Here is a 16,088-nt window from a genome sequence, read left to right as displayed (position 1 = left end):
AGAATTTTAATTATCTGGCCCAATCACAACACAATTAACTATGCAAATATAAAGCTGAAGAAATTCATTGGAGAAGGGTTAAGAAGGGTTTGAGATATGGACATTTGAATCCTGTAAACTCTATTATTCCCTAGAACTAACAGGTAGCCCAGAAATAAGTTCTGCGGGTTGTGCTATTGTGACAAGCATATCAGATTTTCCAGGTTATCATACACTGCAACGTGTGCTTTCAAGGCAGCAGCACAACTGCCAAAGAATGCTTTCACAGCACTCAGTATTATGATGTTGATTCTGGCAGGAGTGCTAATAGCAGGGATGCGGCAAATATCTATGATTTTTGATTCCTGAAGTGAAAATCATATGTTTGCAGTTGCAGATAAGTGTCTTGAACAAGCAACAGGTTCCCAGACAATTACTGGGGATCCAGGAGAATTTATTTCTAAAAAAAAAAAGTAAGTTCTTTTTAAAAGCATAGGAAAATTTAGCTTGTTTCATAGAATAAGGAAGGACAGTCTGCCCCCCCCCCTCAAATAGGAAGTTACACAATTGGCCAGTCTGTTCTTTTAAAGGAAGAATAATGCACCACTCATCTACCATTCCCAGAAGACATTTCTGAAGTTGCCCCCCCCCTTTATAAACAAGTTGAACTCACTTTTCTGCAGAAGTGTTCATGCAAACAGCAGTGCATTTCTGTACACAGAGGCCAAACTCACCTCTTTGGCTTGCTGCTTTCCAGCTTGCTGCTGAGTCAGTAGCTGCAGATGAAGTTGCTCCTGCTGCTTCTTGTAGTATTCCTGCAGCTGAGGAAGAGGCATGAGGGAAGAATATAGAGAGGAAATGAGACCATTAGTTGTTTGCTTGCACATCACTTTAAACCAGGGGTGGAGAATCTGTGGTCTTCCAAATGTTGCTAAATTACTACGACACCTACTGGGCCACCGGGCATGCTTGCTGGGGCTTATTGTAGTTCAGCAATATTTGGAGCACCAAAGGTTACCCACTGCTGCAATTGAAGGTGCTTCACTCCTTCCCTGCTCCTGTTCTCCCAAATAAATCACAAGTAGGAAGCTAAGAACAAACCTTGCTTACAGCCCCTGGATTGTTTGGAAAGAAAGAAATCGTGAGCCTGGGTTCAGATTCTAACACTAGGCCAAACCATGGCTTAGCTTCTGGAGCATGGTGGCAGAAGGAGTGGGGTAGGAGTGAAACACCCACCATTTCAGTAGCATACACAGCACACTGAACTGTCACCTTAAAACTCTAGTTTTGCTTAACTATGGTTTAAAGTGATATGTGAATGAGGTCAGTGTTTGATTTAAAAAAGGGCAGAGTGATTGAGAATTATATATCTGGGCCTCACCATTTCCTAAAATGTTAGCACAGGCATAGGCAACCTTCGGCCCTCCAGATGTTTTGGACTACAGTTCCCATCATCCCTGACCACTGGGCCAGTTAGCTAGGGATCATGGGAGTTGTAGGCCAAAACATCCGGAGGGCCGAAGGTTACCTATGCCTGTTTTAGCACATTGACAAGGTGTTACATATATGTTTGGCATTATTTACAATAGCTCCCAAGAAGCAGGTGATTTGAACAGGATCACATAAGGAGTCTGTGGAAGAAAGCTATTTATTTCTGTTGTACTTTTAGTATAACAATTTTCTTTACAGCTCATCCATCCTCACGAAGATCATTTGAAGCTCACTGGCACTCCCATTTTATGAATTCAAATAGAGGTTGAGAAATTAACTTGTTTAAGAAACCCAGTATTCCACTAATATCTCTCTCTTGTTCTGTGAACTGGATTACACTGGCACTTGTAAAACTGCTTCGGTTTCCCCAGCACTTCACACTAGATTGATATCATGTGGCTAAGAATTGTGACATTATTTGCAAGTATTGCATTGGAATGCTGGGAGATTCCAAAACTCCTGAGAATTGTGGGTTTTAAAATGTGAGCCATTTAAACTAGGCTCTTTCTTCCATGCCAGCAACACCCAGAGTAAGGCATGCTTAACTCCACAAGGTTTGATGTTAAATCATCATTTGTAAAGCAGCAGAATCTGGTGGTTGTGCAGGTCACCTTCCTGCTTATGCAGAGACAGAGAAGACTATAGCAATTGCAAATCTTTTGTTTACAGGGGAAAGAAAAAACCAAGGAAAGAAGACAGGGAAATTATTTCCTCCAAAGATTCTTGCAATGGAAACAGATAGCCAAATGCAATATTTTTCTAAAAGGTGTGGGAAATACATGTAAAAATTTAAAGGAGAATTCCCAGAACTGAAAGAATAGGATTCAACAGACTGTTTTACATGAGCTCCAGGCTGTAACCTCTTCCTGTCCATCACTACGCCATCTGGGGCGAGATAAATGGGAAAGAGGGAGAGATAGGAAACTGCGTATTTTTGTGTCCAGTACAACCAGAGACTAACTGGTTTAGAGTTGAAGGAGCTTACTTCATTTGAAACAGACATATATTTATCTTACTATATCAAACAATTTGTCTGTTATTTGGTTATGCATTGTATTGCTTCATCATCACTGTCATCATCACTTGCATCATCATCATCATCATTATTAAATTTGTTAGTCATTTTATCTTGTCCAGGGTAACCCAAAGCAACTTAGAACCAAAGACACAGACAGACACTACCACCCCCGCACATAGATAATTAAAACAAGAAGAAGAAGAAGAGTTTTGGATTTGATATCCCGCCTTTCACTCCCCTTCAGGAGTCTCAAAGTGGCTAACATTCTCCTTTCCCTTCCTCCCCCACAACAAACACTCTGTGAGGTGAGTGGGGCTGAAAAACTTCAGAGAAGTGTGACTGGCCCAAGGTCACTCAGCAGCTGCATGTGGAGGAGCGGAGACGCGAACCCGGTTCCCCAGATTACAAGACTACCGCTCTTAACCACTACACCACACTGGTGAAAGAAATACAATAAAAACAACTTGCCCACTTCTAAAAGACCACAGATAGTTAAAAGCAAGAGGCCTGGTTATAGAGGAAAGTTTTTGCCTAATGCCTAAAGATGTTATGATGGTGCCAGGTGAGTCTCCCTGGGTATTCCACAAATTGGGAGGTCTGCTCTTGGGTTGTCTCCTCTAGGCCTCTCATGGAAGAGGCACATGAAGAAGGACCTCAGATGATGATCACAGGGTCTAGGTCAATTCACATGCAGAGGGGCAGTCCTTGTCCTGAGCTGTTTAGCACCCCAACTTCATGCTCACCCTGTTCAGTTGGTTTAATCATTGTATGTTAAGTACTAAGTGCAGTTTCACACATGCAGTTTCTCCAAGCTCCCCTTGCACAATTTGCATGCAAATATTACGAGTGAATAATAACGTTACAGAAGAAAGTCAAAATAGCCAAAGTATGTTTTACAGTCACATCAGAAGCAAAAAAGGTGAAACTGTTACCTGTTTTGCTTTTTAAAACATTAGCATTGTGTCTTTAAGCCTAAAGACAAGCTGTAACAAATTTTAAAATCCATAATACGAAAAGTAAACAAAACGGCAGAACAAACTCAGAATCAATACATTAAATTAATAAAGCAAGCCAAATTTTGAGTGTGCCAAACTCAGAGTTTCAAAGGCTCTCTAAAAAACACACCAGATCTTTGTCTCCTGTTTGAAGATCAGCAGGGAGTGAAAAGAGCAATTTATAGCATGCCAAAGGCACTTGGCACTCGTATGTCTCTGCCTCCAAGATGCTTACAATCTAGCAAGGGATGAATGCAAGCTAATGCAATGGCATGTAGTAAGGCTTGGTTACATTTGTATACTATGTATGGTGTACTCTTTGCAAGTTGCTCAGTTCTTAAATTGTAAATACTCACAAACATACATTTTATTTTAATCTTAGGAAAATAAATTGCCCTGCCCTAAAAATACTTGCCCTTGTTTCTGGGTGTCCTGGACATGGATTATAAGAAGCAAAAGTTTGGGTTTATTACATAAAAATGCAAATAATAAAATAAAATCCTAAAAGTACAATTTATTTTTTTCTAAAAAAAATTACACCTCAAAAACTTGAAAATGAGAGTGCGGCTTTTAAATGGTACATATGATTGGGGCTCTGGGGTATCATAACTCACTTCTACTTAGCGTCTCTGTTCTGCTATCTATGAAACAGGCATGCCAGTATATACTGCACATAAACACTTAATACTCTACAATGTGACCTAAGATTCCTGGATAAAGGGTAATGCTCATTGTGTGCTGAGTGGTATTATACAGGGATTTTCAAAGGGATGCCAATTCTAATTTAATACACTGTGCCCTTCTAAATCTACAAATTTGGTTTGTTTTCCACAGGAGGGGGCCAGAACCACAGGAGAGGTCGACACAGGTTCTTCAACACTAGGGAAAAAAGCTGGCTCCTGAGGAATGCCCCTGGGGATTCTGGGAAAGTCCTTATCAGCTTGTAGTTGACAGTGCTGACAGCAGAAACTTTTCTCTTTATGTCTGCTGAACAGGTTTGGAAAGCCTCCCTGTTTACCCAAAAGCCAATCAAAACCTGGTCTCTGTATGGGATTCTGAGAACATTGGGTCAAGAGGTGAGAGGTGTGATGTTTGGTTTTCTTCTTGTGGAGAATGCCAGCTATTCCGGCCTAGGCTGTTTAATTTGCAGTCAAACATGTTTCTCTATCTGGCTCCAAAGAGGCTCAGAGAAGGAAGGACCCCACCCAAGTTAGTGTTTACCCTTTGTTCTTTCCCTGGGGCCAACCTTGACTTCTTATCAGCTTGTATGAAGTAAACAGGTACTGAAGGCAGGAAGAAGGGTGTGGAGGATGCTGTGTTTTCTTGTTCATTCCCCCTCCCTAGAGAAAGTGTTTATCAAAACAGTTGTGTTTTGTTGGGGGATTTTATTATCTCCTCCCTTCTTCTAACTATTTCGTAACTGAGAGAGAAAGCATTTTCCTTTTGCCAAGGAAAGTCTGTCTGTCTGTAAAAGTACCAGATCAAGCTGCTAAGGCTGACTTTTTATTCAAACACTCAATTCCAAATTAGGGGGCAAGCAAATGTGGTTCAGAGCAGCAAAGAGGAACAGCTAGACAAAGCGTTAGGTCAAAATACATATCTTAATTGGAATAAGGCTCTCCAGTTATGTGCAGCTACAAAGTAATTCCTAGTGGTGAGAGCACCTTAATTTATTTAGTTGGATAAGAGCACCCTTAATTCATCTTATCTTCTTAAATTTCTCATTGACCTGGTCAGCACATCACAAAAAGCCAAACTAGGTCTTTGCTATAGCTCATGGTTAGCAAGGAGAGAGCTGAACTACAAGCCCAGGAAATAGAATCATTTTTAGGTGGGAATTCCCCCAAGGCCTATCCTTTACTTTTAAAGGGGAAAAGTTCAAAATAAGATCAGTGGAAGATAAAGAAAAATTCTTGAGAGAACACGAAGACCTGCAAAAAGAAGCTGTAGAAGAGCTAAGAGCTTTAAAACCAGGAGTACTAGACATAGCACCACCATCTTTGGGATTGGACAAGTTAGAAAAAGTGATACCACCGTCAGAACAAGAGGAATTACTGGGAGCAGTTGGAGGAAAGTAGAATAAATACACCATGTCTCTGCAATTATTAAGTTGGAATATTCATGGATTTAACTCCCCGGAGAAGAGGAGGAAAGTTTTTCATTTATTGAAAAAGGAACAATTGGACTTAATTTGCTTACAAGAAACACATGTGATAAGGCTACACAGGAAAGTATTGATTAATAAAAGATTGGGTCAAGAGTTTATTTCATCGGATAAGGTTAAAAAGAGAGGAGTTGTTATTTATGCAAAAGAGAGCCTATCACCGAAATTCGTTTTTAAAGATGACCAAGGAAGATTTGTGGCAATCGAAATTCAATCACAAGGAGAAAAAAAATTAATAGCAGGAGTTTATGCACCAAATGAGGGGAAATCTGAATTTTTTAAGAAATTGCATGAGACATTGTTAGATTATATGGACTACAACATTATTATGATGGGAGATATGAATGGAGTGGTATCTACAAATATGGACAAGTCGCAGAGACAGGTTGTAACTAAAGATGGCAGACTACCAAAAACTTTCTTTGAACTGACTGACAATATGGATTTGATTGACATTTGGAGAATTAAGAACCCCTTAGGAAGAGAGGGAACATTCTTCTCTGAAGCCAAAATGACATGGACAAGAATTGACCAAATATGGATAACTAGAGGACTGGCACCTAAGACTCGAAAAGTGGAAGTTTGCCCAAAAACTTGCTCTTACCATAATGCTGTGAAAATGGAGATGAAACTAACACCAGTCCGCTCCTTCAGATGGAGGATGAATGACACCTTGCTTAGAGATCAAGAGGTTATCAAGAAGGCCCAAAAAACCTTGAGAGACTATTTTGAAGATAAATTTGAATACTATTACTGAAAAAAGAATAATCTGGGACGCAAGCAAAGCAGTTATGAGGGGGTTTCTGATTCAACAGAATACAATAAAGAAGAGAGCCCAAAATGAGAAAAAAGATAAAATTTTGGAAAAAATAAAAGAGGGTGAGAAGAAACTAAGAGCGAAACCAAAATCACAAGAGATTCTGAGAGACATAAAGTTATATCAAGTGCAATATATGAAGATGATGAATCAGGAAATTGAATGGAAAATTAAACAAATGAGACAAAGGACATTTGAATCGGCTAACAAATGTGGGAAATTGCTAGCTTGGCAAATGAAAAAAAGACAAAAGCTTAATACTATTACTAATTTGGAAGTGGAAGGAAAGAACATTCAGAATCCAGTGGAAATTAGAAAATGCTTCCAGAGGTATTTTAAACAGTTATATACACAAGGGCCATAGAAAGAGTTTGATATAGACCAATTTTTAAAAACAAATGGACTACAGAAAATCTCTCAAGAAAATAAGATAATGCTGAACCACAAAATTACAGAACAGGAGGTAGAAGGTGCCATTCAGAATATGCAGTTGGGTAAATCTCCAGGGCCGGATGGCTTAACCTCAAAATACTATAGATCATTGAAAGACTGGTTAATTCAACCACTAAAGGAGGTCTGTAATGAAATTTTGGAGGGGAAAAAAGTGCCAGAGTCGTGGAAGGAAGCTTATATTACGCTTATACCGAAAACTGAGTCTGAAAAGACACAACTTAAGAACTACCGCCCCATATCCCTGCTCAATGTGGATTACAAAATATTTGCTGATATTTTGGCTAATAGATTAAAAAAAGTATTAGTGGAAGAGATACATAAGGACCAAGCTGGCTTTCTCCCAGGTAGACACTTGTCTGACAACACGAGGAACATAATTAACATTTTGGAGAAGTTGCAAGTGAACATTAATACCAAAGCAGTTTTAATTTTCATAGATGCGGAGAAAGCCTTTGACAACATTTCTTGGAATTTTATGAAGAAAAATCTTCAGGGGATGGGGGATGGTCAAGGGTTTGAAAATGGTATAAGTGCAATTTACTCAGAACAAAAGGCTAAACTAATTGTTAACAATGAGGTGACAGAGGAATTCAAGATAGAGAAAGGGACACGACAAGGCTGCCCAATTTCCCCATTGCTTTTTATTTCGGTCCTGGAGGTTTTGCTAAATATGATTAGAAGGGACCATCTGATTAAAGGTATTCAGGTCGGAGCCAAACAATACAAATTGAAAGCTTTTGCAGATGACCTAGTTTTGACATTACAGGAGCCAGAATCTAGTACGAAAAGAGTATTAGAACTGATTCAAGAATTTGGTCATGTGGCAGGATTTAAGCTGAACAAGTCAAAAACTAAAGTTCTTGAGAAAAACTTAACACCGACTGAGAAAGAGAGGTTTCAGAAGGAGACAGGTTTAACATTAGTTAAGAAAGTAAAATATTTGGGGGTTAATATGACTGCTAAGAACTTAAACTTATTTAAAGATAACTATGAGAAATGTTGGACAGAAGTGAAAAAAGACTTAGAAATATGGTCAAATTTGAAGCTTTCCTTGTTGGGTCGAATTGCAGCTATAAAGATGAATGTATTGCCAAAAATGTTATTTTTGTTTCAATCATTGCAAATTTTGGACAAGATGGACTGTTTCAAGAAGTGGCAGAGAGATATTTCTAGATTTGTCTGGCAGGGCAAGAAGCCCAGAATAAAACTTAAAATATTAACTGATGCAAAGGAAAGAGGCGGATTTGCCCTGCCAGACCTTAAACTTTACTATGAATCAGCAGCATTCTGCTGGTTGAAAGATTGGCTGCTTCTTGAGAACACAGACATTTTGGACTTAGAAGGTTTTAATAATGTTTTTGGGTGGCATGCATATTGTGGTACGACAAGGTTAAAGCACATAAAGCATTTAAAAACCATATTGTCAGGAAAGCATTGTTTAATGTCTGGATAAGATATAAAGACTTACTTGAAAATAAAACCCCAAGGTGGTTGTCACCAATGGAAGCAAAGGCTCAGAAAAAGCTCAATATGGAGGCCAAGTGGCCAAAATATTGGGAAATTTTGGAGCAAGAAGGAGACAAATTGAAATTGCAGATTTTTGAGAAATTAAAAGATAAAGTGCGAGACTGGCTTCATTATTATCAAATAAGAGAGGCCTATAATTTGGACAAAAAAATTGGCTTCCAGGTGGAAAAATCAAAATTGGAAACAGAACTGTTAGATCCCAAAACTAAGATACTTTCAAGAATGTATAACTTGCTGTTAAAATGGAACACGCAGGATGAAACGGTTAAATCTGCTATGATTAAATGGGCACAAGATGTTGGACATAACATTATGTTTGCTGACTGGGAACAGTTGTGGACCACTGGTATGAAATTTACGGCATGTAATGCCTTGAGAGAGAATATTATGAAAATGATATATAGGTGGTACATGACACCAGTCAAGCTTGCAAAAATTTATCATTTGCCCGATAACAAATGTTGGAAATGTAAAGAAAATGAAGGTACATTCTTTCACCTTTGGTGGATGTGCCCAAAGATTAAGGCTTTCTGGGAGATGATCTATAATGAAATGAAAAAGGTATTTAAATATACCTTTCTGAAGAAACCAGAGGCCTTTCTCCTGGGCATAGTCGGCCAATTGGTGCCAAAGAAGGATAGAACTTTCTTTATGTATGCTACAACAGCAGCAAGAATACTTATTGTAAAGTATTGGAAGACACAAGATTTACCCACCCTGGAAGAGTGGCAGATGAAGGTGATGGACTATATGGAACTGGCGGAAATGACTGGCAGAATCCGAGACCTGGGAGAAGAGTTGGTGGAAGAAGATTGGAAGAAATTTAAAGACTATCTGCAGAAACACTGTAAAATTAATGAATGTTAAAATGATGTTGGATTGAAAATAAGTGGTATTAGCAACAAAGTTAATAAGAATATGTAAAAATGGATTGATAATGGATGAAAATATAGAGTTATAATATGTTAAGATATAGAGTTAAGATAAATGAAAGAGGGTAAGGATTTGTTGATTTGATTATGTAAATGGGAACACAAAAAGGGAAGGTGTGAGGTCAAGGAAACAAGCTAATGAGTTTAAAGATATAAAAAAATGGATCTGTTTTTAAATTTTTTCTTACTTACTCGCTTTTTGTATTTTGTATTTTTATTTTTCTCTTTTCTTTTTTCTATTTTATGTATTTTTGTATGCCTTCTTTATTTTTTTCTTCTTTTTATATGTTTTCTTTTTATTCTGTAAACCTTTGTTTTTTGTAAAATCTCAATAAACATTTTATTAAAAAAAAAATACAAGCCCACGTTCAGACAACAAAACCAACCAAACACTCTTGATACATCCTTGATTTGGGTGCCAAGTCTTTTAACACAAGGAATATTTGAATTAAGCGCTGGTTGAATATCCCGCAATCTTCACATCTGCAGAACTGTCCATTCTCCATGAAAGTGTTTATGGAGATATTTGGCAACTTTCCAGGATGCAGATTAAACTCAAGAATTTTCGTCTTACCTTAAATACAATGTGGTTGTTGGGAGAGTTTCTTTTGATTTTTATTATTTTGAAAAAGCCTTGCAGCTACTTTGAAAAGCAGCCTGATGCTCTGGGTGTATCCCTGGCACAAAATGTCCTTGGAAACAAATGCTACACAACGGATGAATGGCTCCCCCAACCCACCCCCCAAGAAAGATGTTACATCAAGATACAGTATTATTTCCATGGGGCATTCCATCCCAGTAATACAAGCAGAACAGCTGGCAAAGCTTTGTGTTGTTAGAAAAAGAAAACCTTGACATCTTGTTTTTAAGGCAATTTGACGAATTTTGAAATTCACCTGCACCTGAACATCAATCCAATCTTCAAGGATCACTTTTGCCCCAACCCCCAAAATTTACAAAAACCAAAGGCCAAATACTTTGACTCAGTACCAATTAGAATGGCATACACATCCAACTTACTATTTCAAACTTGCTGCAATTATTCATAGTTAATGCTCTTAATATTTCACGGGAACAGCTAAAGCAGGGAGGAAGAGGCAAAAATGGAATAAGGGCCTTTCTAGACTCTAATCTCATTGCATAGCAATGTACAATTATGATTATTCAGTTGTCATAAGGTATCCAGACATTTCCCAAGGCAGAGCAGGAGAAGACTAACAATGTTGCATTAGCAATGAATCTGTACGATTTTGTTGCCGGGGAAAAGAAATTCCCTCCCCACACAAGCACACACCCACACCTCACCACCTTGCGACAAGACCTGACTCCCAAATCCATTTGATGGGGACAGACTCTTCACTATACTAGCACTGGTCTAATAAAGCATGAAGAAGAAGAAGAAAAACCTAGAGAGTTTTGTTAATGTTTTTTGGAGAGAGACCCCTATGATACAGCAATCTTTAAACTGTTCATTGGGAGGGCAATTCAAGCCCCTCTCAAAAAAGAGCTGCCATTTACAAAGGGGAAACTAAAACAATTTCAGCTAGCCTAGATATTTGTGGCTAGACCATATTCAGAGGCAAAGGACATGGGCGAGGATAAGTTCTTACAGTAGAAAGTGTAGAACGTGGCTGTCCAGGACTTACATTGCACCTAAGCAAGGACACATTAAACAACCCTGGGTAAGTATCTCTCTGCCTCAGGACATCAGTGCCTCATATCGGAATTTACAAACAGAAAACACATTATATTTGCATGCGAGAAATGTAGAGACACAAAGGTCGGTCCTCTGAAATCACATGAAATGTCTGTCACAAGAAGGCCACTCAAACACAGGCTGTCTTACCTGTTGCAGCATAATTGCTTGCTGCTGCTGCAGCAGAGCTTGGAGCTGAGGAGGAGACAGGATTTGTTGCATCTGCTGTGGGGTGATCATCTGAGGAGACATCATGGCCACAGACACTGGAACCTGCAGAAACAAAGGACGGTGGATGATGGCATATGCTATACCCAAATGGAAGGGTGTAGGTAGGAGAACAGGGAAAGAAGGTACAGCTACATTGATTGTTCCTGGCATGTGGGCAAGAGCAAGATGCTTGTTACACTTACAAGTACTGCCAGGCCGACTGGCTCCCGGCACATCCCCTCTCAAAACTTCACAAGGACACGACCTTAGAGTTGAGATAAACTGGTCTGTCCAATCCTACAACTTTTACCCATGACAGACCAAACACAGTGAGGCAAGTCCAGGGCAAAAGCTGATCTTAAGACCACAAAGATAAATAAATCATTTGTCAGACACCCTAATTCTGTTGCTTCACTTTCTACAGGTAATTTAAAACAGTACAAAATATTGTAGAACTTGAACTAGTTTTGAACTTGAGGTTAGACTGAAACAAACACAGACACCTTGAGCACTGATGGCTCCATAATACCACTTCTTTGCCTTTGGAAAAAGCTATTGCTTGTAGATGATGATGGTGATATGCTTTACTTCACTTCTATGCCCCTTAATGGGGCGCGGGTGGCTGTGTGGGTTAAACCACAGAGCCTAGGGCTTGCCGATCAAAAGGTCAGCGGTTCGAATCCCTGCGACGGGGTGAGCTCCCATTGCTCGGTCCCTGCTCCTGCCAACCTAGCAGTTCGAAAGCACATCAAAGTGCAAGTAGATAAATAGGTACCGCTCTGGCGGGAAGGTAAACGGCGTTTCCGTGCACTGCTCTGGTTCGCCAGAAGCAGCTTAGTCATGCTGGCCACATGACCCGGAAGCTGTACGCCGGCTCCCTCGGCCAATAAAGCGAGATGAGCGCCGCAACACCAGAGTTGGCCACAACTGGACCTAATGGTCAGGGGTCCTTTACCTTTTTTTAATGCCCCTTAATATATTTAAACTATCTCTCAGAAGTGTACAGAAAATGAAAGCAATAGCAGACAACTTAAACAAAAGTATTACAAAAATACACAGTTACATATAAAAATGTTACATTGATACAAAGGTCTCACCCAGGGTCCAAACAAACTCTCAGCTCACCCACAAAAGTCTCACAACGAGAAGAGCTCCGGAAAGGTTATTATTGCTGTGGTATGCATTGCTATGAAAGATCCATTTCCTTGTCACTACTTTTTTGAACCCCTCTTGGAAGGGAAACTCAAAGGTTGGTCATAAGGAAGGGAATGAAGGTGCTTGGGGAAATTAGGAGGGTGCTTTGGGGATTAGGGAGATTAGGGTTATCAATTTATTTCTGGAAAAAGTCAGGCCAAGGTGAGCAGAGGAGAAGTTTGCCCAACACACACACCACTTTACTGGCATGGCCTTCCCAGCATCACCTTAAATCACTAGTTTTGAAGAACAGAAGTTCTGTGAGGATGTTGAGGGTCATAATGATTCTCAGCATTCTTTACACAACAAAGGCTCTAATCCAGGGATAGGCAACCTAAGGCCCATGGGCCAGGTGTGGTCCAATCACCTGAATGTGTCCTTTTATTTAAAATGCATCTCTGGGTTATTTGTGGAGCATAGGAATTCGTTCATTTCTTTTTCTTCAAAATGTAGTCCGGCCCCCCACATGGTCTGAGGGACGGTGGACTGGTCCACGGCTGAAAAAGGTTGCTAACCCCTGCTCTAATCTCAGGAGTTCTTCTGGGTTCAAAAATTTACATTTGTATGGCCTTAATGCAGCTGCTTACACAATTCAATGTAACTCTTGGAGATATTCCAAAGCAGGCATGTCCAAAGTCCATTTGGGAGGCCTAATGTGGCCCGCCGGTCGGTTTAATCCGGCCCATGTGGCAGTTTATTTCCTGGGGTAAAAACCCTCAACAACTTAAATCCTTAAAAAAGGATTTAAAGGTACACGTTTTAACTCAAGGCTGAAAATGGAAACCAAAAGTCAGAAGAACTCTGGTGAAAGTGGCCTGCTCTCTGCAAACCACCATTAAGAGATCCAAAAACCACTATTCTAGGTATTTTCTCCTAGCTCAGAAAAAAATCGGTGTAGAATCAGGTTGATAAATATGAGTGGTGTCAAACTGTTATTTAAAGCATTTGTATTTGGCCTTTTCACATTTGCTCAAGGCATCTCACAACGTATTTAATACAGAAGTACAATGAAAACCAAATCTAACCAAAAATAATCAGCATAATTTTTTTCCTCCTTACACTCCAGACTACAACACAATTCTTACTTCTACATTCAATGACTTTAAATAGCTGCTTCTTTGTACCCCATATAACTTCACCTGTGAGATAAGTAGGCTGTGAATGGTTACATATAGGTCGTGGTGGTCCAACTTTCATACCAAGTGGGCCGCAAGAGTACTTTGGCACAGAAAACACAGGCCGCACACTGCCTTATTGCTTGAAGAGTGGGGAGCAGAAGGCCAAAATCGGACACACACACACCCAGCCCTCACGGTGCCTTCTCAAAGCTAGCTAAGCAAGGCAGCAGGCTTTGGGGAGGAGGGTGTGAGGCTCCTAGAGCCCTCCCAGCTCCTTCCCAAAGCTGGGAAGGCCCTGACTAGGCTTTGGGAAGAAGGCTGGACTCTAGGACCCTGTCAGAGCCATCACACCTCCTTCCTCAAGCCCAGCACTTTGCTTAACCAGCTTTGGGAAGGCATCTGTAGGGGGAAGGTGTCAAATGTTGCTGAGGGGTGCCAAAAGAGGCCCTGAGGGGCACCAGAAGAGGCTTTAAGTGGCCCTTGGGTTGCACTTTGGACCATCCCTGATATAGGTCAATAAAAACAGCTTGAATTGGGTTTGGAGACTCACTGGCAGCCACTGTAATTGCCTCAGAACCAAATGCAGGAACTCTTCCCTGCCTACACTCACCTGCAGCTAGGCTAAAGCATTCCACACTAGTTACAGCTTTCAAACAGCCTGAAAAGACAGACTTATATAGACCAAACATAGTCTTTGTTATTATCTGAAGTAACAAAGGCATAGATAATGGTTCTTACCATCTGGAAACAAGTACAGCCAGTGTATCATAGACGTAGTAGTACTGACTGACCCAGGAACGCACCAGCCTACATCCCTGCTCTAAGAGTCCTACAGCACAACAGGAAAACCTGCCACTCCAATTCCCATCAGCATCACTTTTAGTCTTACCCCGATTAAGCCTCAGTTCATTAATTAAGCCTCATCCATCTAACCACAACCTTCACACACTAGCTATGGAAAGAGGCAGCAATTTCTAGCTTCATAGGTAACAAAATATAAAAGCTGGGTGCCATCCATATACTGCTTATTCCCAATCCCTAAAACTCATGGTACTTCTTTGCTGCAGGTTCCTCTATTTTCAGTTCAATGCTTTAGTGTTGGACAAGAATGGAAAGAAAATAATATGGACATAGGTGTTTTGCATGGCATTCCCTCATAGAATGAACTGATGGCACCTATCCTATAATTTCTTTCATCTACCGTGTGACTAGGTTTCAATTCGGTGGGGGCAGAGATAAGGTGACAAATTAGTGTGCTCTTGTTAGGAAGAGAGAATAAATGTAGTGAGCAAGTTATTCCACCTTCCTTCTAAGACTACTTTGCTTATCATACCTCCATACATACAAGGAAAGTAGTAGTGGAAATAAGTCCATCTAGGCAGGAATTGATTGACTGGTTTAATAATCGCATGGTCATGGGGTCACAATTGGATCACTCCACACACCTCTGGCTTGAAGTGAGAGTGGAAGAAGACCAGGAAAGATGCAAGAGCCTACAGAGAAATCAATGGGGGTGAAGTGTGTTTAAGGTGCAGATTGTGCAGGTGTGGAAAGTATGGAAAGAGAGGCTCACGAAGGGTGTATTAAAGAGATGAGCTCTACTTGAATAACTGTCAGTACATATTTTAAATTGATGTTCCTGGAGAAGGGTTAACAAGTGCACAGAAACACCAGTCTCCAAGCTACCTATCCCTTAGGGATTCAGTGCACCTTTTTGAATAATGTGGCATATTAAATATTATTGCTATAATAGCAATAGTGGCAGCAGCAGTAATAAGAACAATAACCACACCTTATTCTCAGAGTGATGGGACGTGGGTGGCGCTGTGGGTAAAACCTCAGCGCCTAGGACTTGCCGATCGCATGGTCGGCGGTTTGAATCCCCGCGGCGGGGTGCGCTCCCGTCGTTCGGTCCCAGCGCCTACCAACCTAGCAGTTCGAAAGCACCTCCGGGTGCAAGTAAATAAATAGGGACCGCTTACCAGCGGGAAGGTAAACGGCGTTCCGTGTGCTGTGCTGGCTCGCCAGATGCAGCTTGTCACGCTGGCCACGTGACCCGCAAGTGTCTGCGGACAGCGCTGGCTCCCAGCCTATAGAGTGAGATGAGCGCACAACCCTAGAGTCTGGCAAGACTGGCCCGTACGGGCAGGGGTACCTTTACCTTTACCTTTTTATTCTCAGAGTGAAGGTTGCTTCAACTGTCATGCAATTCGTGCATGGAAAACCTTTGGTGTAAGGTAAAACACAAAAAGTCCGAACACAGACGCACACACACACTGTGATCAACTGTATGTTCATGCAGTGACATTTGCATCAGAAGCAGGAAATCAACTGGACAAGCACTGGGAAGATGGCAAAGGTGTTAGAAGAACACTGAAGTAGTAAGGGACTTTTAAAAAAGCTATTCCATTCATCAGGCTTCACTGCAAAGAGCATTTGAAGAATTCCCACATTTTCTCAGCCCCACAGATGAAGAACTCTGCCATGTAAAAAG

At 40.6% G+C, this 16,088-nt stretch overlaps 1 protein-coding gene across 11 annotated transcripts in view; it reads right to left on the bottom strand.

Annotated features, from left to right (window-relative positions):
• FOXP4 (forkhead box P4) overlaps positions 1–16,088 on the bottom strand; it is a 159,362-nt gene that overhangs the window by 56,151 nt on the left and 87,123 nt on the right. For 10 of the 11 annotated variants that reach the window (XM_083618018.1, XM_083618014.1, XM_083618019.1 and 7 more), the window contains 2 exons: positions 11,223–11,345; positions 714–800 (listed from right to left, as the gene is read on the bottom strand). In XM_083618018.1, coding sequence (XP_083474144.1) covers positions 714–800; positions 11,223–11,345 — 210 coding nt within the window. Of the gene's footprint in view, positions 1–713; positions 801–11,222; positions 11,346–12,379; positions 12,692–16,088 lie in introns of those variants that run through there. The other variant, XM_083618012.1, reaches the window with a different exon arrangement.

This window comes from Podarcis filfolensis (genome assembly GCF_964270895.1).
Source record: "Podarcis filfolensis genome assembly, chromosome: 6".
NCBI classification, from domain to species: Eukaryota; Metazoa; Chordata; class Lepidosauria; order Squamata; family Lacertidae; genus Podarcis; species Podarcis filfolensis.
Note: the sequence above shows the minus strand (reverse complement) of the source record. Positions and strands in the feature narration are given on the sequence as shown.